Source organism: Penicillium chrysogenum (assembly GCF_028827035.1).
Source record: "Penicillium chrysogenum strain IBT 35668 chromosome Unknown utg000001l_segment0_segment0, whole genome shotgun sequence".
Lineage (NCBI taxonomy): Eukaryota > Fungi > Ascomycota > Eurotiomycetes > Eurotiales > Aspergillaceae > Penicillium > Penicillium chrysogenum.
Genome location: NW_026622749.1, coordinates 2,464,303 through 2,490,285, shown reverse-complemented (window position 1 = coordinate 2,490,285; position 25,983 = coordinate 2,464,303). Strand labels below are relative to the sequence as shown.

Genomic DNA, 25,983 nt, shown 5'->3' with positions numbered 1-25,983 from the left:
CTGATCGGGCTAGCGCCACCGATAAGACCACGCTAGTCCACACATAGCAATATCCCGGAAATACATATGACCCGATCTCTTATCAGTCCACCGCCCGGTCAACCGTCTCCTGTCTCTATACCCCAAACAGTCTGTACAGCGAGTGCATAGTCTCACAATGGTCGATGATTCCAAGTCTCCTTCTCCAGACAAGCTAGAGAACTCACCACCTGAGGGTGAGTCTCTTTTATCCCAACCGGTATATACCTTCTGCGGTCCGAACCCCACTTATTGCTCTTGCTAACTAAATGCCCTCAGAACTCCGACGCCCAAGGCCAGCTCACCGCAGCTGTGGATGATCTGCTCAATGAACTCCAAACCAAATTTGACAAAGTCTCTACAGAGATGTTCGGGAAACGTAAGTATATGCTACAATATCCTCTGCCATCACCAATACATCCTCGTACCCTCGACTGCGAACTAACCTACATCTATGTGCAGTGGATGACATGACCAAGCGCCTTGATGAGCTAGAGGCATCTCTAGCTGCATCTTCGGGGGTGGTGCCCCAAGTCCGGCAACATGAATGAACGCGCTTTACCCATAATCTGAATTTGGGCATTGTTTTTCGCATGGCGTTTTTGGAAAGAGCGCAATAAAGCGCTGCATTTCTGGGCTGTCCAGCTCTGCTGAACCCCTGTACCAATAGCCAAACACATACTTTATTCATGGCATGCATGATGCTTTCTGGGGTGTGCATTGACCGGCCATGTAAACTGGCTTGTGTCTGGTTCTGATACTTATGCATTTTACGATTTCATAGATACCCTACAATCAAACGAGGATGCTCGTACAGAAGAAGTGTGTTTCTTTATTCACTTGCATATGCAGGATCTAGTTCATCTATCACATAGACATTTTTGAATGGGTAAGCCTCAAAGTTGGTGCTCAATTCGTACAATATACAGCATCAAGCCAATATTTTCGTATATAATTCAATACATTTCCGTCGAACTCATGCTTCCTAGGAGTCTCTGTCCTCAATCTAGAATCACAGTGACTAGAGCCTTAAGCCAAAATCCAAGAGGGAAAAATACAAACATCCAAAAATAATAGTGACAAGAACTTAAAGCTCATCGTGCTTCTCCTCGCCAACAAAGCGACGGAGAATGTTGCTGCGAGAGAGAATGTCATCCAACTTCTCGGGGGCCGAGTTACCCTTAGCCAGTACCTTCTGGAGGCGAGTGAGCTCCTTGGCAGCATAGCCCTTGTTCTTGCTCAGCTTATCCGCGGCCTTGACATAGTACTCAGCGTACTTGTCCTGCAGACCCTCGGCGGCCTTCTTAACCTCAGCGACCAGGATGTCGAACTTCTGCGCCGCGACGTTCTTGGTAACGATTTCGTCCAGAACGGCGATGGTGCCTGCCAAGCTGTCAAGACCGCCACCGACGGCGCGGTGAGTACCAGCCTTCTCGTTGACGAACTTAACAAAGGCCTCCTCGGAGCGTGCGCCGGAGTACGGCTCGGCCTCGGTGGAGCCCTTGGGGAAGAACTTGATGGTAGGGAATCCGGTGATACCCTGTTCCTTGGACAAGGCACGGGAGTTCTCAGCTTCGGCGTCGACCTTGGCAATAACAACGTTGGGCTCGAGGGCGAAGTCCTTGGCGAGTGTTTCCCAGGTAGGAGCGAGGGTCTTGCAGTCTGGAGTAAGGACGAATGATTAGTAAAAAGAAACCATGACACCTCGGCCAAACTAGCAGGCCAGAGGCGGTTCAATTAGGGAATCAACTCACGTCCACACCACGGCGCGGTGAAAGCAACCAGCACATCCTTATCGCCACCAACAACGGTCTTGAAAGAAGCGTCGTTCAGCATCTCAACCTTGCTAGCCTCCTTCTGCGCGCTACGAGGCTTGATTCCGGTCTTCTCGGTGATGAAGGCGGACAGGCTCTCGAGATCACGACCACCCTTGTACTCCTCAGGCTTATCGCTCTTCCCATCAAACCACTTGACAGTAGGGAAGCCCTGGATACCGAAGCGCTTGCCCAACGAGCGGTTCTCGTCGGCGTCGACCTTGGCGATGGTGACCTTATCTTCGGCGAACGCGAAGGTCTGCCCAAGCTCCTCGTAGATTGGGGCGAGGGTCTTGCAGTGGCCACACCAGGGGGCGAAGAATTCGACCAGCGCGGGCTTGCCGGTCAGGACGACATCGTCGAAGTTGGACGGGAGTAGATCTTTGACTGCGGAGTTGCTTGCAGTGGCGACACCGCTGAGGGCTGAGAGGGCCCCGAGGAGCAGGAAGCTTAAGCGTGCCATTATGTATAGGGATATGGGTGTGAGTGTACTCTCGGGGAAAGTATGAGTTCACAATAAATCGGGCTGGCGGAGTTAAAGCTCGGGAGGCGATGACAAACAAAGCCGAAGAGGCCACTTGGTGACTCCACCGCTCCGCAGATCATCCATCTACTTTCGAGGTTGACATCCACGATCTTCTATGTTCTGCTTTTTATGTTGTAGTCATTCTGCTCTAGGGTAATATCGAGCTTCTTGTTCATTTTCTTGATTTTTTTTTCTTGTCTCTGTTGCTACCTAGGTAGTTAGTAATACACTGGAGAATCTGGTATCGCATTTCCTTCGGCAAGATCGGAGCTGTTGGCATAAACTTCAATTGCAAGCTGCGCTTGTTAACCCAGAATCCCCGTGGTGGTTGGTCGGTGTCGTTGGCAGAGCTTGTCCATATCATCGTCTCTCTGCCAGCCATTTGTTTGCATCTTCCCAGAACTTGGCTTCCTTGAACTCCTTGCCCGTACTCTGTGTGCCTGCGTAGACCTGTTTTGAGAGTCAGCTTTTGGTCAACATTCAACATGAGGCAATACGAACCGCATCCCACAGCTTGAATGCCAACTCCAAGTTTCCAATAAAGCTCTCGCTGTGTTGGAACCATTCCTTGCCCTTCGCCTTCACATCCGCTCGAGCCTCGGGCGATGTCGGGTTTGCTTGTAGAGGTAGGTCGTCGAGGTACGTCCGAACCGCAATTCCAAGTCCACAGTCGTTATCATCAATAAACGGAAGCCTAGGAGAATAGGTTAGAATGCTAATCCGGATCCAGAATAGCTAGTCTAGAAGGAACATACTTGATAGCCATCTCGGTCCAGTCGTTGCGGTCCCGGTCAGCGTCACCACTGAGCAGCAGACCAGCTAGTACCACCTCGACCAGACTCCTCAGTGCAGAGCGCACCTGGGAAATCAAAGAGCGGTAGCAAAGGAGTTGACGGCTCAGAGGTCCAGAATATCCAATGCTCTTGTGCTGAAGTTTGGCAACGCATGCAACACGCGAAACCAGCATATTGAAGGTCTTGTCGTCTTCTGACCCTCGCATGGGACCACCGGATACATGTGAAAACCAGCTCTTGGTGTTGAGGAGACCCAAGCGGATCATCTCAATAGCAACGAATATAGATTCCTCGAGGTTGTCCGCAGGTTCGATACCTGATAGTGCCTGCACTAGACACTGGCCCCACGGAGTGAGCTTGTGCTTGTCGTCCACGTATCCACGCAGTTGCAGGAAGCGCCACATAACATTAGATAAGATGTCCTCCTGTGATGAAAGGGCCTTTGGAAGCTGTCAGTTATTGAAAGCAACTTCAAATCTATCAGTAAACTTACAGGTGTTTCTCTATTAGCAAATGACTTGGATGTAAAGTCGGGTTCGCTTAAGCTCTGGACAGCAAACTTGAAGGATCCGCGAGGCGCCTGAAGCTTCTTGATACTTTCAGGGAATTGGTCTCCGTGGATCTTCCAGGAATGGATGGTTTCCTTGACTGACGGGATCCCCTTGAGGTTGATCGTCCTCTCTGAGTTCTCATCGAACCACGGGAGAATCCGAATGACTTTGGTTTGGTAGAATCGATGAAGCGAGTTTGCTAGAAGGCAAATAGACTGAGTGCGAAGGGGTGTCAAGATGTCACCCACGAGCTGGCGGTAAATCTCGGTGTCTTCGGTACCCAGCGGTAACGAGATGCGAACCTCGCCAGTTGTGAGGAAGTTGGGTACATCAGCTCCAATAATACCTTTAGAGAGATAGAAGTACAGCTCCTCTGGGAGGCGCTGCCCAATAAGCTCATGCATATCCGATGAGGTATTCTCTGGATCCATAGGACCGACTCGACCTTCCACGTCAATGTAGACATGGTGCTTCACAATCATATACGCTCGCTTATACAGATCTGTGTATTGAAGCTCCTGCATACGGCGATCCTCTTCATATTGGGCGCACAGTGTCAATGCACTGCGTCCAGCTGAGTTGAACATCGGCAATGCATCACGAATGGTGGGGCTTTTCCCGGGGTAAGCAGGGTTCTCAAAAAGCGGAAGGGAGCGCAAGAAGGGGGAACCCAGTAGTAAACAGAATTCCAGGAATTGTTCATTTGAAAGTCGACCCAGTTCCTCCTGGCAGGTTTGCTTCGTGATCCAGAAGAATTGCGCGGGCTCGATGTCGATACGGGTGACCAGCTTGTCAATGTCAAACAAGAGGGCTTCGGAGGGGGCAAAAACGGCATCGACCACGGGATTGCTACCACGGGCGAGATAAGAGAGCTGTACAGAGAAACTAGTTAGCACCTAATAATCCAATCATGGCGCATAGGGTAGCCACTCACCTGAGCCGCGGCGCTGTATGGCGCTACGATGAATTCCACTCCGTTCTGGGTCAAAATACGTTGCAGGTACTTGAAGAGGGTCTCCGGGGACGGGGTGCCTGAGGGGTTGGTTGTGTCAGCGCTTGTTGGGAAGCTTCGCTGGGCCCAATGATAACGATAAAAGCTCCATGGGTCCGTCACTGGGGAAAGATTGAAATAAGGATAGTGGGTGGTCATACCAGCACTGCTGAAGGCATCAACCACCTGGTCAGCCTGTTGCTGGTCGTAAAGTTCCCAAGCTTGTTCGAATGAGCGCGATGATGCGGGCTGGGTACGGTGCTCTTTCTTGCCGAATTCCAATCCATTGAAGACGAAGATAGTGGCGACGCCAAGGTTGCTGAAAGTCTGCAATTCCTTCTCGATATTAGTCCTCAAGGCGAACGGGAATCCGCCTAGTGCGCCCAAGAGCGCTTCCCGGGTTGACTGGTTCACGAGGTGTTGGTTGATGTAGTGCGCCGCATCGATGCCAACAACGGCACCCTTCAGTGCTGAGAGGGGTAGGGACTGGGTACGGCCAACGGCCCATTCATCAAGAGGACGGACTAGTCATGAAGATAAAAGGTTAGCTGATGCGATTGCCGATTGTGGAGCTGTGCTATTGCGTACTCGGCATGGTTCTGGAGCTGTCTGTCACGGGCTGAAAGCACGGCAACGCCGGGCATCAAAGCCCGAAGATGGGGAACAAGAGGTTAAATCAAAGGTAAGAGCAGATCGAAGCTCTGAGTCCAGGAATATGATGAATCGGAGCTGGGATTGTTTGGGATATTGAAATGGGGGAGAGCGAGATCACGAGGGGGGGAAAGGCGGAGTTGGAGTTGGCCCTTTTGTTTTTTTGCCTTTAATATGTCACATCTTGGGTTTTCGCTTGTTTCAACCACTTCTTCGGGGGGTTTTGGTCTATTATCTGATTTGTGTTTGATTTAGCTATTCCGTGCTCAGCTCCTGTAAACCCAGGTTCCTATTCATCTATTCTCTATAGAAGAATGTATGGTTTATAATGAAGTCATCTCCAAATATGTCCACGGGTGTTTAAATAGAAACAGAGTAGTCCCACAAATCCACAAACCCACAATGTTATGGAGTATATAACAAAATTATGCAAACGTCTAGAGAATACTTACCTTTCTTACTAAGTTTGGTCAGGCATTCATGGATTTTAGAAGATCTAAACCAAGTACATAGTGGTAGACATATGGTTAAGCGGGGGCAATGACACATTGGCGGGGTTCCAAGTCGATTCAGAGCTCGGAATTGATCCAGGAAACTGACTGGGGCTATTAAACTAATTAGATTGGATCCAAGTCGACTATGTCCCTTGAAGATACACGATAACCAACTACATCATCCAGCTAATATCTACATTAATTGATGTTATGCAGTGCCATATCCCTGGTTATGGGGAAGTTCTGTCTTCGCGGAGTACCTCTGCTGGAAGAAAATCCCCCGCTCCAACAACCCAGAATAATATCACCCTGAAAGACATGAGACACGTAGACACATTAGGAAATTGCAAATTCCGAAATTGGTTTTCGACTTCAGCATCTGCAGCACGTCGCTGCTGCGCTGCGCTCGCGTAAGGATTTGGATATCAGATGGAGCAATGTCCCGGAACTCAATAGGATAGAGTTCGGCATACGGGGCCTTCCAGTAATAAGTTCAAACAAAGTAGAACCCTGAGCAAAAATATCAGATAGTACTGTATTCGATTGTGTATAGTCCCTTAGCAAACAATGGGTTGCCCTCTAATACCTAAGGGTAGGGTGCTTGGGGTACCGGAATGAGTTAAAATCATCTAGCATATATCCAATTTATCATCGATGAAGAATTGGCGCAACGTAGGGTCTAAGTGGATTCCAAACTCTATAACGATGAATAACTTCCACAGCCTCAATAAGTTGCCGGAACCATTTTGATTGAAGCTCAGCAGAAACCTCATTCTTCAGACAAAAGTCAGAGAGGTCGCATTTTGAATCGTACTTAATGTCAACAATGTCCTTCCCTGGGAAGTGCCTAAAAAATACGAGTCCATCATCTTGTAGATAGTCGCCTCGCGGATGATGGGTTCCATATCATCTTCGCTGTGACTGCGGGGTGCTTTTCTGATGGTTTTATCGTCGACCAGGTAAACTTCAGCAAATATACTAATCGCAAGGAGCTTCTGATTGCCCGCTTGCTCAATGACTGGGCGAGGTTCCAAGGTAGTTGTCTGATATTCACTTCTCTGTAGATCAGTTAATAGGAAAGATCACTGCTACTGTAGCTTCAATCACTAAGCAGGCTTACACCATGAGATTCCTCAGTAATTCGAGATTCATGAACTCGAGAGCCGACAAGGGTAGCCATTATAAGGGCCAGTGACAAGAATACTTTTCTGCTGATGTCTAGGAAAACCTAAGGACAAACCCCGGGTTACGCTAAACCGCATTTAGTAATTCACTATTCTGTTGGAATACGCGATAGACCCAATCACATGTGTATTAATAGTAATATGAAAGCCATCCTCAACTCTATATTTACTCCAACCTTGTTAAACCCTAACTTCAGATTCCCATCTACCTCAAAATGGCGGACACCACAGTTCCAATTGAGCTACCTGTCATTGACATCTCTAATCCCCACGACCCCGCCGTGGGGAAGGCCATGCTGGATGCCGCTGCAAAGTATGGCTTTCTATATGTCAACAGCAAAGGAACCGATTTCACCACGGAGGATGTGGACCATGCATTCGGATTGGTAAGATTTGCACTTCAATTAGTTGACATTTATATGCACAGCTTCTGACCATCCCTATAGTCCAAGAAGTTCTTTTCGTCTCCCGCACAGGAGAAGGAGACATGTCGGATCCAGCAGAATGTTTGTAGCAGGATTGGAGACAAACAAACATATTCAATCTAACGCCAATATCTCCAGAACCGTGGCTGGTCCGGAATGCATACAGAAACCCTCGACCCCGAGAACCAGCGGGTAAGTCACCACTCTGACTCACCAGTTCCCAGGCATAGAGTACGAAGGCTCACATTTGATATGGCAAATAGACGGGTGACTTCAAAGAGTATGAACCATACCTCGGAGCCTTGAAACACTCCCAACCAGAACTAACCACCCACCTAGAGCCATGAACTTCGGCGACTTCAAAGACGGCAAAGCCCAACAGCCTCTGCCACCGTCACTAACCCCCTACGAAGCAGAGATCAACGGCTTCGCCGAACTCTGCAACAAGACATGTACCCGAATCCTGACTCTGCTAGCCCTAGGCCTAGAGGTACGGAACCAACCCCATATCCAACCAATCAGATCTACACACCCACCTCCATCACCACTATCTATACAAAATTATATATATATATACCAACAACCAACGCAGATCCAAGAAGACTTCTTCACAACCCGACACGACTCAAGCACAGGCTCGACAGGCAGCATCCTACGGTACCTGTACTACCCTTCGATCTTCTCGCCGTCAACAGCAGCCTACAAGCATGACAAGGACGTGAGAGCCGGCGCGCACTCCGATTACGGCAGCATAACGCTTCTGTTCCAGCGGCCCGGCCAGCCAGGACTAGAGATCTTGACTCCAGAGGGCAGCTGGGCGCCCGTGCCTATCGTGCCCGGCCCTGCGGCCCAGGCCGAGGGGTATCCGTTCCCGCCTATATTGGTGAATATCGGCGACTTGCTGAGTTATTGGACGGATGGACTGTTGAAGTCAACTGTGCATCGTGTTGTCTTCCCGCTTGCTGAACAGCGGAGCCCGAATCCGCAGGATCGGTATACGCTAGTTTTTTTCTGTCATCCTGTTGATCAGACGGAGCTGGTGCCTGTCCCTAGTGGGATTGTTGCTGCGCATCGGGAGCGGTCTGGGGGTGTTCCTGATGGGAGGATTGGGTTTGGGGGCGGGGCGGGGAATTTGGTGCCGGGGAAGAGGCCTTTGACGGCACATGAACATCTTATGTCAAGATTGGAGGCTACATATGGGTTTACTAAGGATGAGTGAAGGTGAGGTGGTGCTCTGCCAAGCCTGAATTACCAACATGTAGCTTACGAGTCATTGAGTAGATGTGAACAGCTGTTCGTGAGACTGGGAATAAATCGTAAAACGCCGGGCCCTTGTGGCATAGTGCAGACACAAAAAAAAAGACAGGTCCTCCGGACATAAATCAGAATCATAGATGGGATGTGCACCAGAATGAAATGCTCCAGATGACCATAACACGGCCCAAGTTGTCGGCAATGATGCCGATCTATTGACATAGGAAACTCGTGGCAGCGCAATTAGTTATGAGAGAAAACATAATGGGCAGAGGAAAAGAAAAAAGTAAAACAGAACAATAAAGGCAAAGGGAATATTGCCTCTGATGAGGAGGTAGAGTGAGATATACAGTCATGAGAAATGATCAAATGTGGATATGAGCAATGAAAAAAGGGCTCGCAAATGATAGCCCAACGTCAATGAACCAAGATACGAAGGCAAACTGTGCGAGAAAGGGAATATGAAAAGGCTAGACATGTAAGAGGTATCTTCGGGTCGAAATGGAAACGCCGCCAGATTTTGAAATGCCATGCGCGAGGAACAGAATGGAAGGGAGACGCAAGACGGATATGGCGCTATGCGAGTCGGTATGCATGGAAATCAAAACGAAACACCACTGGGGTCATCGGGTCGTATCAAGGGGTCGTATGGCACCAGTGCCGGTGGTATACCCACGCGGATTTCTGGCAGTCTTTGCTGCAGTATTTGGTGCGACGGCACCGCCGGCACTTGGCGAACTGACGCTGGAACTCTTCCCACTTGCCACACTTGTAATAAGCGCATTGCCGGATGCCACCTCTCGCCTCGTCCTTACGGCAGAGGTTTCTCATGACCACGCACGCCCAGTATTGCATATCCTTGGAGTGGTGTCGAACAGTAAACTTCTCCACGAGGGGGAAAATATTAACATCATCGGGAAGCAAGTACTCGTCTTCCTCCTCGCACATATCAACTGGCGAAGAGGGGTCGGCATTCTCATCCAAAAGATGGAGCTCGTGATCAATTTTCAACTTGGGGACAAGGTGGGATGCCTGGAAGTATGATCGGAGGTTGCAGTATTTGGAGACATATGCCAGTAGCTGAAGAGACATCAGGACGTCCTCATCACGGGGCATGGCTGTCAAGACACCCTGGCCTGCGGGACGGTCACGAAGGTACAAAGCGTAGGAGCTAGGAGCGAGAGTAGGAGAATTAGGATGGTTGGTGGTTTGGGTAGGAGAGAGGGCGAGTCCGCCGTTGGCCTGTGGGGTGCCGTTATTAATGATGCTGCCGTCGACAGTCGAACGATGAGTGATGTTGAAAGTCTCCACCTCCGGGCCGCCTTCCTCAGAGGGATCATTGACGGTCAGATCATGGTTGTTAGAGACATCGTCTAGCATCGTTGTTTCCCGCTCATCAACACTGTCAATTTCCATCCGGTTGGGGAGTCCAACAATGGTTTCAGCGGGCTGGCCCATAGCGCTATCATCTCCCATGGTCGAATCTTCGCCGTTGGCATCATCCGATTCACCGGACCCCGACTGCTGCTGGCGGATCAAAGGACGTTGGCGGGCAGCAATGGTTTGGGGAAGGCTGCGAGGTTGTGAATGGAGGGGCCCGCTTGGAGTGGTCGGGGAGTCGGGCTGCGAGACGATCCCGGTCTGCAGACCGGGAAGCATGCTAGGAAGACGCTCGGCGTCACGCACGGGACGCAATCCGAATCCATCCGTGGTGTCCATGGAGGGAACAGCTGTGGCAAGAGGTTGGATTGACCGTAGCCGATTGCTAGCCCGTGGGAACCGCCCATCGTTGAGGCGGTGGGTATGGGCTTCTTGGCCAAATGTGCTGCGCTCCGGGGGGGACGTCATAGGGACACGAGGAGGAGATGTAATATCCATCGCATCGGAGTCGTTAGGCTGACTGTCTTGGTAGAAAGGCTGTGGGATTTCGATACTCGGTGGAGGGGCTTGTCGACGCGGCTGGTGCAACTCGACCTGTGGGTGTGACTCGGTTTGGATATCTGTATCCATAGTAGTGGGACGGGGGGAGACGTCTCGGTTGCTGTTGGGCTTTGACTGTTTGGAAGACGCCTGCTTCTCGGAATCGAGATCGTTGCGCGATCGCACCTTATCGACCACCTTGATGTAATTGCTCAGAATGGTCGCAATGACCGGGACCATGTCAGCTTCCACCACTCTTGTCCTCACACCCTCGGAGCCCCGCACGCCAATGTTGACAACACATTGGAAGGCGAGGCTCCATTTCCACATTTCTAGCAAATCCTTGCTCCGACCGCCTTCCTTGAGGATGCATACAAGTCGCTCGATGCCGCCATCGACGGTAAGGATATCTCGAATCCGGGCGGAGGAGGTTGTGAGGTATGCAAGATGGTTGAGAGAGTTGATGAGCGGTAAAGTCGATGTGCAATCAAGGGCACGACGGTCATAGAGGGTGGTGGTGATATTGACCGCGGCCTTATTCACATTGGGGATACTAAAATTGACTTCCCGCATGATGAATGAACGACAACAGGAATGTGACGAAAGAGCGAAAGATTAAGTGTTGGATCGATCGACGCAGGATGACATCCAGAGATCAAATGCAAAAAGAAAAAGATGACCTTGATGTGGAATTCAGCCCAAATAGGATGATGCCCACTGCGGATTAGGAATTCGCGCCGAGACAATCAAACCAAAGACATCAGAGGTGAATGAAGGAAGTGATGGAGGATTTGGAGATTGGAGAGATGAAATACCCAATAACCAGAAGGGGGGGCCAAAGGGTAACCAAGACTCAGACTCAGACTCAGAGAGGCTGAAACTTTGTTAAGAAACGAAAGAGAGACCAAATGCAAAATGCAATGAGACGACAGATACGCCTACACAGAGTATTCGATGGATGATGATGGAGGGGGAGGAAGAGAAGAAGGCTTTTGCGAAGGCAAAAGCGGAGAGCGTCAGGTGCCTCCTTAATATTACCAAATATGGGTTGTACTAGTACCCGACTTTTTGTATTTTGGCGCCACCTTGGGGGTTTACCCTTTTTTCTCCCTTTTTCTTCCCTTTTTCTATCCCTTATTTTTTTTTTGTACGGAGTATTGATCTTGGATGTTGAATGCTTTTGTCTTATTCTATCACATTTCATCCCATTTTCTATTTTCTATTTTCTATATTTACAATATCTTCATCTTCATCTATCCTCGACCCCCTCTGTCACATTGGGTACCGACCTCGGACTTGCCACTTGACAAAGATCAAAATTACATATCATCCTTCACATACCATTACTTGTCATAGGATCAGTTGATTTCTGTCAGATCAAAATATGTACAACATGATGTTGTATGTACTCCGTACGGAGTATGCTTTATGCCTCGAGAGCTCGAGGGTCTCCAGGTTATGCCGCCTGAACGGCACCAGAGGCTGTAGATCTTGAGCAGTGGCCATCGCAATCCACCAATGAACCCGATGAACTATTTGAATAGCTTCGGCCTTTTATCCTGACTAGAGGAAGTTCGGTCCGAACTTCTCCACAGACGGAGCAACCGTTTTAATTGTTCTCCCTAGAATTCTCGTAACAAGTGTGATTCGACACCAGAAATGAGTTGTGTTACAACTCAATTTCGTAGACGTCAACAGTCCAAATGACTAAATGACCGAGTCTCAAGATCAAAACCCATTTCTTAAATGCATATTGTACTTTATACGTTACAGATGTTATTGTATATCTCCCCAAAGTAGGATATATTTCGTCAAGCTACTAATCCCATAATATCCATGGATACAATCCTTCCAACTGGGTTTCATGGAAACGGCCCGTGAAACGGAATCTAGAAAATATCCGTCTGGTCTGGACTTCCTGACCCCTGATGGCTACATAATATGTAATATCATTGGTAGAGAGTATCCCATAACCTTTCTGATACTACCTGGCGCCATTTCGTCAGCCCTGAACAGGGTAGTTTATTTTGAGAATGGATTTAAACTTAGCAATCGTGAGCAGTTTACCGAGGACCAATCGAATATCCCCGCACAGGGTGATAGCATTGGCCCCCAAGTGCCTCTATCACATCTTGACAGGGTTTACACGCGCTTACAACAGTGTGGCGCACAGACGTACTAAGATTAGAACACCAGGGCTGCGAACTGCCGAAGGGAATCCATATCCGCCTGTATGCACCTCGAATCTTTTTCTTTTTGGAATTTCCGTCTCTGCGTTTCATCCTGGGACTTTGAGAAAACCAGCAGACAATAGCGGCTACGTCAGTTAAGGGAGGAATAATACATTATACTTAGACCTCTGTCGTCAAGCCCCGCCAACTAGTTCGGTTCTACTCCGTAACGGTCCTCGACATTTGGTGCTGAGCCTCATTGTATTCAACAGTTGGTTCTCGATTCACCATCGGTAGCGGTCATTCGAAGGTTCGACTTGACAAAGGTGCTTATGCTGTATGTGCACTTCCGGAAGTTCTTTATACTACCGAGCTCCACTCGTGCCTACTCCGTACGGAGTACATTCATCTTCGTTTCTGACCGTCTTGTTTATAGAAAAGGGTATATCATATATACCGCCCCTTGCATATAAACCGCCGAACTCCATTGCCCATGTACAGCGATATTGAACGACCTCCTCACCCACGGCATAGCAAGAGATGGTCATGCAAAGGAAGCCTGGTAATTTTCCAATATAAACGTGTGGACTGTGTCAGGATTTTATTCTTTCCCCTGATATACAATGCATTGTCCAGTATTTCGTAACATGTCTTCCAACACCCGTTGACATGCAAATTTCTTATTCCATAGCCGGCGAGTACAACTACATTCGAGACATTGTTCTGTCGGGCCGGGTATCTGTGTAGACAGGTAAAACTGCGAGTTGAACTGCCTACAGCCATGTACAACGCACGCGATATTGACATACCTTATCCGCTCCCCCAAAAAGAAAAAAATGTCGGAACTTGGTAGGCATCTAAGTACTACGGGCCTGAAGCTGGTTGTCGTCAGCAGAGCCCTATGGTTGGCTGGGAACCGTTTCTGAGATAAGCATCATCATGTCGTTCTCAAATTGGAAGACTCAAGGCAGGGATTGTGGTGTATCGTGATATATGACGCAAACTATAACTGGTTCTGCTTGAGTTTGGCTGAAGCTCATCCCTGAAGCTGAGGGCGTGGGAATGTGGGAATGGTGACACAGATAATGTCCCTCGTACTCGGATTCATTTGCTCTCTTTCGTCCACGGGTGCTTACTTACAATTCTGTATAGTCTTGTATAGTTTTGTATATACCTAAGCAGATTCCTCGCTGAGAATATGAGTCAGGACGTGACTGCCAGGATATCAATGGCATACAGTGAGATCCGTTCAGTATGACTCAACAAATCTATTAGACTTCGATCATCTCGATCATGTCGGCGTTGGCGGGTGCCTTGTGGCCCCGAGCTGAGACGGATTCACGCCTCTGCTTGGTTTGGATCACGACTGTACGTACATACTAACCCATGCCAGGCCGACAGGTAATCATGGCTTTGAGACCAATGGATTCTTACCAAGAGAGGAGGTTCAGGATCCCACCATCCTGGCTCAATTGCCTATTCTATACACATGTATATTGTAATTTACGGAGTAATCTCATTGCTAATCTCCGATGATGAGCATCTGCACGACAGACGCTAGACGCCATATTGAAGATCCCGAGTGGATATCTTGGCAGGACCTGTCCAAGTATGCGTGTAAAATGTAAAGCACATGGCCATTGATTTACAAGAACATCTTTACCCTACATACGGAGTATGTATACAACGTAGATGACAAACGTATATCCAATGGACGCAGAGCGAAATATGATATTGAGCCGTTTTTCTCAAGTTGAATTTGGAAAATAATGATCGTCAAGATGATGAGCAAAAGAAAGCCAAATACTCGGGGCCGGAGTAAAAAAAGGGGCCAGACAATGGATTTTCCTGCGGTGGAGGCGCCTGGGCAGATGCCGGATTGTTTGACCCAGAGAAAAAAGAAATATCCCTGCTCTTCAATTATTTCATTTAGATGAAATGCACTTGGCAATGTCCGGTAAACGGTTGGACCCGCCAGGACGGGTGCTGAAGCCGAACGGCACAACGCTTGAAGGTAGGGCTAATACTACTGTATGCCTCACTAGCTGACACTAGTCGAAGCTGATTGATGCCATTATACTCCATATATATCTCCCGAATTATATCGAATATGCTACTCCGTAGTTATAGTGGCTTAAATCATTTTAATAGCCAATAGCTCGGGACGGAGTATTGAAGACCAAGACAATGGGTCAGCCACAGGGCCGTGCGCCTGCACGAACACTCCAAGAGGTGTGAAGCTCGGACCTATACGGAGTACGGAGGAGGGATATTGTTTAAGCATGCATATATATTGGAAGGAGATCAGGCTAAGACATGGATATATGAGCTCCAGTGTAAGCATTTAGACTCATGTATGGAATATAGTGTCGTCTTCTTCACACAGAAGGTCTATGTTGTAATAGGGAAAATAAACTAGTATTATACCCAGAGCGGACATGCAGGATAGTCCAATCTCCGTTAGCTCCCCAAAAATTACCTCTATGTAAACGGAAAGGGGGATGTAAGGGAGTCAGATTAGCTCGTGAAGAATGTATGGGCCTACTGCGCTTGATAACTATGCCAGAGCCATTATACTCCCGTACACCTGGGTTACTTTGTTCGGAGCCGCGGTTAAATGTCCATAAAATCAAGATTACTTGCCGCTGTTTTACTGATTTACAACTGTGTCTTCAGTCTTGGGGCTAGTGGTCCTAACACAGCCGATCCTCAACGCCACAATTTTCCATCTTCTCCTGAGTTGAAGGCTCAGGAGGGGGATTGGAGATTTTTTTTTTGTCTATACAGATATGTAAAAGTACATATGTACATAAGTACCTACCTAGTTAGGCATGTGCACGTCAGCTTTAGTTCGAATATCAACAAAAGTAAAGAAACCGGCATCAGGTACCCGGAGAAAGCAATATGTGTGTATTGAGGGTGTATTGTAGCCAACCAGAAGATACAGGATTCCAACTCCACTTATGGAGATTTGGGGAAACAAAGAACTGCAGGATTCAAAATCATTTAAAGACCCTGGACTAATATACAACATATAGATAAAATTATGTACGGAGTACATACTCAGATATGTAACAATTTTATTTGCAATACCATTAAAAAAACAAGAAAGTACTTCTGAGCTCATACAAATTGATAGTAAGCCAAGGTATCCTTCCTATTTTCACGGTTGGTTATTACCACTAGTAATACGCTGACCTCCCTCTCCTCGGCCTTCACCCCCTGTTCCTCTCTCTCACTCTTCTCTTTGGTGTTCCTTTTGTTCCTGTTGGCTCTTTTTCCCATTTCTTCATATTCTTCTTTATTTACCATATTATGATCCAAGCCTGAGGCGCTTTAACTCGGTTCCGCCTTTCGATTATCTCTCTGTTTCTTCGCTCCGCCCCCATTAAGCCCCCTCTCTACCCTTCCCCTCTACCAATCTTTCCGATCTCCATCACAATTGTACTTCTCCGGGGTACCCTTTCGACAAAATGGCCGATATGAGCGGCGAACATATGCAGGCCAAGATTACTGCGGCCAGACGCGAAGCTGAGGGTTTGAAGGATAAAATCAAGCGCAGAAAGGATGAGCTAGCCGATACCTCCCGTACGACTCCCATCCCCCCCTCCCCCATTGTTATGTCTTGAAGGGTTCCTCCTTCCTTTACCTCCCTAGGCCGCTACAGGCTGTGTTGTTCTGGGGCGCTTTGTTAACTGTACTGACTTTCCTCTCCCGTCTAGTCCGCCAAGTCGCGCAGAACCAGACCGATGCCCTACCACGAATTGGAATGAAGCCCCGACGTACGCTGAAAGGTCACCTCGCCAAGATTTATGCTATGCACTGGTCCACCGACAGGCGCCATCTTGTTTCGGCTTCGCAGGACGGAAAGCTCATCATCTGGGATGCCTACACAACAAACAAGGTCCACGCGATTCCCCTGCGCTCATCTTGGGTCATGACCTGTGCTTACGCCCCGAGCGGAAACTACGTCGCTTGCGGTGGTCTCGACAACATTTGTTCGATTTATAACCTCTCATCACGCGAAGGCCCCACTCGTGTCGCGCGCGAGCTCTCCGGACACTCGGGATATCTCTCCTGCTGTCGCTTCATCAACGACCGCCGCATCATTACTTCGTCCGGCGACATGACGTGTATGCTGTGGGATATCGAGTCTGGAACCAAGGTTACCGAGTTCGCCGACCACCTGGGTGACGTGATGTCGATCAGCATCAACCCGACCAACCAGAACATCTTCGTTTCTGGTGCATGCGACGCTTTCGCCAAGTTGTGGGATATCCGTACCGGAAAGTCCGTCCAAACATTCGCCGGCCACGAGTCCGACATCAATGCCGTTCAGTTCTTCCCCGACGGCAACGCCTTCGGTACTGGTTCCGACGACACTTCCTGCCGTCTCTTCGATATCCGTGCCGACCGCGAGCTTAACACCTACCAGGTAATTATCTTTTACCCGAGACACTGATCTGATTGATGAAAACTGACGTTTGAATTTCTTTCCAGAGCGACCAAGTTCTGTGCGGTATCACTTCCGTTGCGTTCTCAGTCTCTGGCCGATTATTGTTCGCAGGCTACGATGACTTCGAGTGCAAGGTACGCCGAGCCTTCTTTTTTCTCCCCCTGACAATGCGAATAAATGCTAATTTATCATTCAGGTATGGGATGTTCTGCGTGGCGACAAGGTGGGTTCGCTGAGCGGCCACGAGAACCGCGTGAGCTGCCTCGGTGTCAGCAATGATGGCATCAGTCTGTGCACTGGATCTTGGGATTCCCTTGTAAGTTTTGCTGCAACTGTTCATTCAAATGCATCTACTAACCTCTGATTTTCCCTCGTACAGCTCAAGGTCTGGGCCTGGTAAACCAACAAAAAACAAAACGCAAGATACCCCGTGTCGATCATTCTGCAATGCTCTTCTTCGAAATTTTTTAGGCCCGATGGTTCGAATCTCCGCCATTGTACGATAATAATCAATTACCGGGGAATCCCTTTGGGTTCTCACGATAATACACTACCCGCGGCGCAGACATCGTCGTCGCATGCGATACGGAAGGTGATGGAGGTGGATGTGAGCGCTATGGGATGCTGTCCCGGCGAACAAACGATAGCGATGACACAATACTTGTTTGGACATTACGAGAGCGCGACTACTTCCTGTCGATGGATGTACAGTGACTGCCAGAAGAAAATGCTGGAACGAGTCGATCTATCTGACGCTTCCGCAGTTGCTCTCTTCTCTGGTCCCTTGATTTTTCCTTTGACATCTCGATGACGCCCTTTCCCTTATTTTATTTTTCTTGAAATTCTTTATCCCCCCTTCAGTTTACTATTTCATTCTGGTTATCTCCGCATTGGTCACGACATGTATTTGTTGGCGAAGTTGAAAAGAAAAGCCTGGTTGCCGGATTCTGGCCTGGATGTCTTTTGCCGATTTACCTCTGCGTTAACCTATTATTATCTTCCGATTTCTCCTTTTTTCTCTCCTATCTCCCCTTATTTGTGTCTCTAAAGAAAGAGTCTGTTGTACTTAACTGTCTTTGCGTTGGAATCTCTTGCTATGGGATTCTTTGGTGTCGGATTTTGATAATGGTTCGAGCAGCTCCAATTTCTATTTGTGAACTTTTTTTGAGACTCGATTCTCCATTTCCGATTCAATAGACTGAATGTGATGGTGATAGTACCGACCTCCGGTCGAGTGAGTTCCGTAGCTGCTTTCGTATAGGACTTCGGACCCAAAGAACAAATTTGAAGTCTTGATTTGCTCGCTCACAGCCTAGAGCTACTAGAACTGCCACTACCTACATGTGCCAAAAGCGACTACCAAGCCACATACCTAGGTACGTATGTATACAATGAAAGCAGGAGTGACCAAACACCCTCCGTGTATTCCGTGGGACTTCGTCCGGAAGCTATTGAGCGCAAATGCTCAACCACGACATCAAAGAACACACACAGCCCCGTTTGATTTGGTTGTGGACCTGGATTGACCTCAACAGTGTTGAGGTCCTTTAGCTGGCACCGAATTGCTACGGTACCCTCTCCCTACACTGTCTCGTGGGCTACGGGAGAGGAAGAAGAGAAGAGGGAGAGGGGTGGTGGGAGGTCATTTATATCCCCAATAACACGTTCCTTCCTAACACGGACGGCCGTTGTTCTTTCCTTTTTTCACCTCCCAGCGTCACTGGTAGCAGGTGACCATGCGGAACCCTAGATTACATATGCGTTCCTTGCCATTGCAAAAGAAAAGCAAGGTGGACTTAGTCCAAGGAGGTTACTAGAGAGAAGATTGCGAAACGTAGCTGTAATAACAGATGGGATATCTCGAGTAAATCAACATGAAGCCCGGCCCCCGCCGGGCTGGAAATAGGGACATAATCAGACAAGGAGAGAAGAGAAACACAACGTGCCCAGTGGGACACGGCATGATAGTAGCCAGACTATCGATCAACCGAGTCCCAAACCCACACACTCCGTTCTAGTGACCAACGCCGTTTCAAGAAAGTCTGTTCTTGGTTATTTCAGTGCAGATGATGCATCCAACGTAAAAGACCGGAGACAAAGAGAGATGCGGAAGGATTGTTTGAGAGAGTAAAAGAAAAAGAAAAATGAGAGACAAGTCAAGTCAAGTAAATCATGCAGAGGAGATCACGAAGGAATAACCAGGACGCCTTGCTGCTGTGCTTGTAAATGTGGACGGCTGAAAACATAATAGCAAAGGAAGTATCATAGCACACGGTGTCTGGAATCGTCATTAGTAAAAGTTTCAACGGAGAATGAACAAGAGCCCGGGATACGCACAACTTCAACAAGTCCTCAAGACTGTCAGCGCTGCAGCTGCGGCCGCGAGGAATGTTACGCAGGACATCGACGATGGTAGCAAAGACATCGCCGCCACGGTATGCCAGTAGAGCGGGTGCCTTAATGTGATCCATATCCGCAATATCCTGATGCATCTTAACGAAACGGGTAGTGGGTTGTCTGGCAGCGATAGTAACGAGGCATTCCTCGACGATAGCGCTGTCATCAAACTGCAGAAACCAAATTAGCGAAACGTCCAACCTCGGCAATCATATCCCACCAATTCCATACCTGTTGATCATAGATACAGACCACTACAGCCGTGTCCGAAGTCACTTTCTCAATAGCATCGAGATACCCCACTGCATCAACCGTCTCAACCGATCCAAACCGTCTACCCCGCGGACTGGGACGGCGATTCCCGCGGCCCTGCAGCTCTTGCATGCGCGACTGGCGCCACTTGCGCATGAAGCGGGCCTCGTCGTCGTCTTCGCTGGCGGAGGACTGGTCGCCTGCGAGGGGGCGTCATCGCGAGTGGACTTTGAGCTGTAGGAGGGGCTGTTGGAGTCGAGGCCTGCGACGCTGAGGAGGGTGCGACGGAAGGACTTCTTGCGGGCGCGTTCGAAGGCCTGGGCGTCGGCGATGACGCCCTTGGGGCCTGTGTTGGCTTCGTAGACGGTGTTGGGGATGTGGTAGTTTGTGTTGGCGGTGCGGGAGGAGACCATGTCGGCTTCTTCGTCGGATGAGTCGGCTGTTTGGCGGGAGCGGAGGCGAGAGGAGGGTTCCTCGTCGGAGAAGTGAGGGTCTGAGTCGTGGTCTTCTGGGTGGGAGGTGAAGCGTGAACGGTTACTGTTCACCAGCTGGTTGAATTCTTCTTGGGCGGACATCTTGAAAGAATGGGGCAAAGGGTGGTTTTAGAGGGAATTAGGTTGGGAGATCGCGGATCGGGCACTGGTATGTTTCGGGTTTGACTGGGATCAAGGATCGAGGGTATGGGGAAATTCGAAGGTTGCCCCTGAAGTTGAAACGGAGGTGAGGCTGAGGTTGGAAGAGATCGTCGTGGAAGGTCAAGGGAAGTCATGAAACGGTGAACCCCCTATTTTTTTTCGTGTTTCAGGACTCCACATGGAACATCGGGAGCTTCCATGTTTACATTGTAAGTCTCTTTGTTGAATTGTTGCTGTATGTTATAATATTTCTGATCAAATGTATATTCTGCAATATAGTACTAAGTACTAAGTACTAACATATTAATGCATATATGCATGGCATATACTATATAGTACTATGATGTACGGAGTATACCACATATAAAAAGCAAATGACTTCTATACTTAGCATACTTGGCACTTCGCCTTATATGGCCTTAAATAGCCTTCACGTTTATCCCTGCCCTTCTTGAAACGAACCTGTGAAGGCATTGCCCCTGAACTACTCCGTATGTGACGTGTCTACGGCGAAGTATCTTCTTTAAGATAACCCCCATTCCGTCTTGTAGATCTTCCTGTCTCCGCCGAGTCCTCCCGTATTCCCAAGTCTAGACGTTTCTATTTTCCTTCCTTTTTCTATATCTTCGTATTCCCAGTTTAGTTTGATATATCGGGATGATCTTGCCTCCGCGTACATGCTTATTATAAGGATAACCACATGGCTGATCCTGTCTTCTTATTTCGAGTTCAAACTTTCTTCAATTACGTGTTAATCCTACGACTCTCCATGGTCGATTCTTCTACGCCTCCTTTCCCTTGTTTCATGTCAGACTCATAGGAAGGAAATCGGGGTCCCTGCGCTGGCCGCGGCCGTGTCGGCTTTTGTTCCGGGAGATGTTCTTTTTTAAGAGGAAGACAGGAGGTGGAGGTCGAGCAGGTGTGGCGTCCCCTGGATTGTCACCAATACACTTCAACTTTCAAACGTAGCTTCAAGTAATTTGATGTCTAGACCAGAGTCATGGTTCAACCTGTATGTGAATTGGGCGATACTATTCAAGGAAGTTGGTAGATATGCGCAGTCCCACAGTACCAAGAGTATCGAGACAACCCCGAATGTACCAACTGACCTCAGTTCCGAGAAGGTATAAGATAAGACCCATAGTATCCAGTGCAAAGCATCGAAAGGAACCCATTTTTACAGTCTCCAATCCCAGTCTTCTTGAGAGATGAGTGAAAAGTCCCATCCCACCATCCCCAAGACCAAGAGAAAGAATACGCGCATTTTAGAACCAGAGAAGCGCGAAAGCAAAGAAAGCGAAAAAAGAGCCATCCAATTTCCTTCGGTAGTCCGCTAACTCCCCGTGTCGAAGACAGAAAAAAACATGAGAAAGTAACTAGACGTATGGTCGTGGTTGACCGAGGATACATAGCAGTAAAGAGGTGAAGACTCGAGTAATGAGAAGAAACGAGAAGAAAACAGAACAAACACTCCCACGCCTGGTTTCTCTCTTCCGCTCGCTCGATTGTCTCTTACAGGGCTCCGCGGTCCGCCGTGAAATCCCAGAGCATTTTGATCAATGCGTCCGGGAGCGTGTACAAGTCCACGTGGAATTCTCCGACTGTATAAAATGAAGCAGGTTAGCGTTTTCCTCAGAGTAAACGTCAGAAAGAGAAAGACTATGGATTTTCTTTTCTCTGATATACCCAATCGCAGAGAGGAACTTACGCTCAACATCGTTCTTTGTGTATGAGTCCGCCGCCTTGTGGTCATGAACCATCTGCACAACCTGCAGAAGGTCGTCTTCGTTCAGCTTCTGAAGCCCATCGGCAAGCTTGTCCATGTCGACCTTGAGAGAGAGTCAGTTCTGCGCCAATCTCAGACTCACATCACATCAACAACTCACATTCTTATCTGTGCGCTTCTTCTTCTTGGCACTCTCCTCGCCACCGGCAGGGCGCTTGTGCTTGATACCATTCTCGTCACCGGGGACCGGACCGGACTCGCGCAGCGCGGCCATCAAAGCAGGCTTGGGGTTTTTGAAGGTCTGCACGGGCCGGAAAAAAAGGCGCCATTGATCAGCACATCATACTTTCTCTCGAATGGAGGATTTCAACAACAAACTTACCAGAACATGCTTAGATTCATAACGGGTCTGGGCGAAGTTCAGGTCATGTTGAATGGTGTACGACTTGTCAGCAGTCAGCTCGATAGACATATCGAATTCACCCCATCCTTCCTCTTGAATGCGGAACGGCGGCTGCTTGAAGACTATTCGAAGTGGTCAATTAGCTTCCAATCGGAAAAGCGTACACACAGAGCAATGTATGACCAAATCTTGGCCGTGGCATTCTGGATCGCCAGATAACCCACGCGTCGCCAAGACCAAATCGAAAAATACCATTAGGGACCAAAACATACCCTGGGTGGCACGTTCACCGAAACTGGGGTGCAGGTGGTAGGTGACCTTGTCGAACAGGTTCGCGGGGACCAAGGCGCCCTTCTCGTTCACGAGCCAGACCTCAATATGCCAAGATCGCTGTGGGAAGCCCTCGACTTCCGACGGCTTATCTCTATAGTTTGGGAAGAAAGTCACAGTCAGCCAATGTGTCTAATCCAGCGTCTTTCGTGTATTGTAGGGATGGGTGTGGGTGTTTGAAGAGAAGAGCGGTGGTGTGGCAGGCGCGCCTGTCTTCATCCTTGTGCGCATTATCGTCCTCGTATCCTGCAAGTTATAGGACCGAAATGGCGATAGCGTAAGAAGGAGATTATGGGAGGAGACAGTAGCTCCAGGCGCTCTTCTCAAACCGGATTTTGCGAAGGGAGGGAAGGTGGAGGTAGGTAGAGGGGAGGGCGCATACATAATGTTCTGCTCGGTGATGAGACGGACAGTGCGCTTGACCTATTGAGGCGGAGTGTTAGTGTATGCAAGTCTAATTGTGCTGGAAACGGAGAAAAGAGCAGGGTTGGGCTTGTCGGCCACAGCAACAAACCCACAGTCCTAGACCATAGATGCAGCTTCGCGGCAGTTGATGAAGGGGTAGTATACTCACGTCAGGCATGATTATTTTATTGGCGACTTGGGGTCGTCACTTGGAGAATCGAGAGGTTCTAAGGTTTTGAGGCCGAAAGGGGACGTTGACGTGCGGAGAGGTGGGCGTCTCGGAGACAAGTTTGCGCGGTTGTCTATCGGGGTCAACATTGAATGAGCATGAGAAATCATAACTACATACATGTATGTAGGCAATACCTCAATATAACCTAGCAGCGAGAACTTCCAAGGGTGTATATAGTGTCTCTTGATATATTGTAAACAATAAAGCGGTGAATTAAGCTTGAGGAGGTGAGAAATGGAAGTCCTCTATCTCTAGGGCTGCCCGCTATTTAACTTGACCTCGACACACTCTCACTTTCGAAGTGATTTGCCTCTTTCTTTAATTTATAAAACATAGATTTGAGACTATTGGGATCAAATGGATATAGCCATAACACATTTATTTTACAATAACATTGTTTCCAATCACCTATCTGCATTGTGTCTTTGAAAAACCAAAATCTAAGCTTCAAGGAGGGTTTTCTTCCAACGTTCTTTTCGATTGTGAAAATTGTACCATCTTTATATTTTATTGTTGGCATACACTTGCTTATTAGGCATACTCATCATTACTTTTATTTGTCTTTTTTTGCTTCAGATATCTTCAGGGTATGGGGTGATGTGCAGGTATATTCGATGGGGAAATGTCTATCTACTTCCGAAGAACCACCGAACGTTAGGAAACTGCCCTCCATTTCGTAGTCTGCATGGCTCGCAATAGCTATGTGAGGAGCATCTTCATAACTGCTGCCTCGCTCGTCGCGTCGTAGGGGATGGGGATGGGAATGGGATGGATCGGGGGTGATTGGGTGGAACGGTGTGAAAGGGGCGAAAAGTGTGGTGATTTTTCAAAGATCAAGCTCCGGGACGATGGACCAAAATGCCTTGGAGCGCCAAGTGCACGATAATTGGGTATCCTCAGTCCTGGAAGAGTACAAGACGAGAGACGAAGAGTTGTTTACTCCTCAGCGTTGAAGAGCTTCTCGTTCTCCACCTGGGCGGTCTCGAAAGCATCCTTGAAGGCGTTGGCGTCTACAACCATGGTTAGTACAAGCTTGATATCAAGTTGGGAGGAAAACTACTCACTCTCACTGTTGGCGAAACGGATGGCCAGGGTTTGAGCCTCGGGCTCGCCCTCGGAGACATCGGCGGCGGCGTTCCAGACCCAGCTGCGGTCACTGCCGACGTTGGCGCTCAGCTTCATGTCGGGGACGACTGGAAAATAACACATTAGCATTACATCTTCTCTTTGGAAATTATGACAGGGGAGAGATCTCACTGTAGTGGTTGGCGCAGACCTTGAGGGTCTTATCGCGGCGCATGACGAGGCGAGTCTTCTGGTTCTCCTTGTGCTTCAACAGGCGGACGTCACCGGTACCACGCTCCTTCCACTCCTTAGACTCGCGGTCGAACTTGAAGAGCTTGGCGCGCATCTTGAAAGTCTGCTCCTCAAGCTCCTCGTTGGTCTTGGTTTCAACCTTCTCGGTCAGGCGAATAACGGGCTCGAAGTGGACGTCGGCGGACTCCTCGACTTCATCCTGCATTGAAATACTATGGTCAGTATATGTGCGGAGCTAAAATAGTCATTGGCACTGGCATAGAACGGCTTGGTTGCGTTGACCCCACTATCTGGAGACAGGGGCACAAGACCCCGCTCCCATCATAGACGCGACCAACAACAACCGTCTATATTCCTGGCATCAGATGTATCAAACTCACCTCATCATTGGCCTTCTGGGCCTTAGAAGAACCGGAAGGCTCATCAGTAGGCTCCTCGGCCTCCTCCTTCTTTTCCTTCTTGGGACCGCCACCGAACATGGAGAACATGCTGTCAGAGGTCTTCACGGCGGCATCCTTGGCAGTGTCGGCGGCCTTCTCCGCGGTCTCAGTGGCAGTCTCAGCGACAGCCTCAGTGGTAGACTTCTCACCCTCGCCGGTGGCGGCGGTGGTCTCCTCAGGCTTGGTCTCGGAGGCAGAGATGGCGGGGTCAGGCTTGGTCTCGGTGATGTCAGACATGATGGCGAGGGGTTGGAGGGGATCGGTTTAAAAGGTTAAAAAAGAGAGATGGCAGAGATCCACGAGAGATAGAGTGGAATTTCAGTAAGAGATAGTGTTTGTTGATCAGAGAAAGCGGCGATGAGGGGGGAAAAATTAATAGTTTGGGTCCCATGCCCGGCAGAACCCACCCACCGCCCTCGTCTGCCAATAGTGTGCTCCATGTAAGTGTGAACGAAATGCAACACACTTATCAAAGAAAAGAGAAGTGAATATTCTATCTCAGTCGGTACGTTTGTGTAAGACCAAAATTGGGATTCTGATTTAAATAAGAGATACCATTGCGCCGACTGAATAGTTCACGTGAAACCCATTTCCAGT

At 48.7% G+C, this 25,983-nt stretch overlaps 10 protein-coding genes across 10 annotated transcripts; 3 read left to right on the top strand and 7 right to left on the bottom strand.

Annotated features, from left to right (window-relative positions):
- Positions 1-157: 157 nt before the first annotated feature.
- On the top strand, positions 158-569 carry N7489_001001 (heat shock factor-binding 1 family protein; the record flags this gene model as incomplete). The annotated part of the gene is made up of 3 exons (XM_056706756.1): positions 158-238; positions 298-397; positions 481-569. The coding sequence occupies 3 exons, from the start codon at positions 158-160 to the stop codon at positions 567-569; spliced, it is 270 nt and encodes an 89-aa protein (XP_056571058.1).
- Positions 570-1,105: 536 nt separating this feature from the next.
- Positions 1,106-2,295, bottom strand: N7489_001000 (protein disulfide isomerase family protein; the record flags this gene model as incomplete). Its single annotated transcript, XM_056706755.1, has 2 exons — positions 1,106-1,680; positions 1,773-2,295. 2 exons carry the CDS (start codon positions 2,293-2,295, stop codon positions 1,106-1,108), a joined length of 1,098 nt encoding a protein of 365 aa, XP_056571057.1.
- Positions 2,296-2,718: 423 nt separating this feature from the next.
- N7489_000999 (MKT1 family protein) lies at positions 2,719-5,289 on the bottom strand (the record flags this gene model as incomplete). The annotated part of the gene is made up of 6 exons (XM_056706754.1): positions 2,719-2,808; positions 2,860-3,052; positions 3,114-3,592; positions 3,646-4,575; positions 4,638-5,218; positions 5,283-5,289. 6 exons carry the CDS (start codon positions 5,287-5,289, stop codon positions 2,719-2,721), a joined length of 2,280 nt encoding a protein of 759 aa, XP_056571056.1.
- A 1,326-nt stretch (positions 5,290-6,615) lies between these two features.
- Positions 6,616-7,019, bottom strand: N7489_000998 (uncharacterized protein; the record flags this gene model as incomplete). Its single annotated transcript, XM_056706753.1, has 2 exons — positions 6,616-6,897; positions 6,960-7,019. 2 exons carry the CDS (start codon positions 7,017-7,019, stop codon positions 6,616-6,618), a joined length of 342 nt encoding a protein of 113 aa, XP_056571055.1.
- Positions 7,020-7,238: 219 nt separating this feature from the next.
- N7489_000997 (uncharacterized protein) lies at positions 7,239-8,667 on the top strand (the record flags this gene model as incomplete). The annotated part of the gene is made up of 6 exons (XM_056706752.1): positions 7,239-7,409; positions 7,470-7,529; positions 7,587-7,640; positions 7,712-7,728; positions 7,788-7,938; positions 8,041-8,667. 6 exons carry the CDS (start codon positions 7,239-7,241, stop codon positions 8,665-8,667), a joined length of 1,080 nt encoding a protein of 359 aa, XP_056571054.1.
- A 671-nt stretch (positions 8,668-9,338) lies between these two features.
- samB (MYND-type zinc finger protein MUB1) lies at positions 9,339-11,195 on the bottom strand (the record flags this gene model as incomplete). The annotated part of the gene is made up of 1 exon (XM_056706751.1): positions 9,339-11,195. The coding sequence occupies one exon, from the start codon at positions 11,193-11,195 to the stop codon at positions 9,339-9,341; it is 1,857 nt and encodes a 618-aa protein (XP_056571053.1).
- Positions 11,196-16,266: 5,071 nt separating this feature from the next.
- On the top strand, positions 16,267-17,649 carry N7489_000995 (WD40 repeat domain-containing protein; the record flags this gene model as incomplete). The annotated part of the gene is made up of 5 exons (XM_056706750.1): positions 16,267-16,381; positions 16,516-17,228; positions 17,294-17,383; positions 17,446-17,565; positions 17,629-17,649. 5 exons carry the CDS (start codon positions 16,267-16,269, stop codon positions 17,647-17,649), a joined length of 1,059 nt encoding a protein of 352 aa, XP_056571052.1.
- A 1,862-nt stretch (positions 17,650-19,511) lies between these two features.
- Positions 19,512-20,473, bottom strand: N7489_000994 (phosducin family protein; the record flags this gene model as incomplete). The annotated part of the gene is made up of 4 exons (XM_056706749.1): positions 19,512-19,527; positions 19,587-19,816; positions 19,878-20,079; positions 20,127-20,473. 4 exons carry the CDS (start codon positions 20,471-20,473, stop codon positions 19,512-19,514), a joined length of 795 nt encoding a protein of 264 aa, XP_056571051.1.
- Positions 20,474-22,045: 1,572 nt separating this feature from the next.
- N7489_000993 (putative transcription initiation factor subunit (TAF30)) lies at positions 22,046-23,681 on the bottom strand (the record flags this gene model as incomplete). Its single annotated transcript, XM_056706748.1, has 7 exons — positions 23,567-23,681; positions 23,375-23,415; positions 22,935-23,086; positions 22,642-22,784; positions 22,420-22,560; positions 22,242-22,362; positions 22,046-22,134 (listed from the first exon to the last, which is right to left on the bottom strand). The coding sequence occupies exons 1-7, from the start codon at positions 23,573-23,575 to the stop codon at positions 22,046-22,048; spliced, it is 696 nt and encodes a 231-aa protein (XP_056571050.1). The 5' UTR covers positions 23,576-23,681.
- An 884-nt stretch (positions 23,682-24,565) lies between these two features.
- Positions 24,566-25,623, bottom strand: N7489_000992 (Ran GTPase-binding protein YRB1; the record flags this gene model as incomplete). Its single annotated transcript, XM_056706747.1, has 4 exons — positions 24,566-24,639; positions 24,694-24,822; positions 24,887-25,145; positions 25,327-25,623. The coding sequence occupies 4 exons, from the start codon at positions 25,621-25,623 to the stop codon at positions 24,566-24,568; spliced, it is 759 nt and encodes a 252-aa protein (XP_056571049.1).
- Between the last annotated feature and the right edge of the window lie 360 nt (positions 25,624-25,983).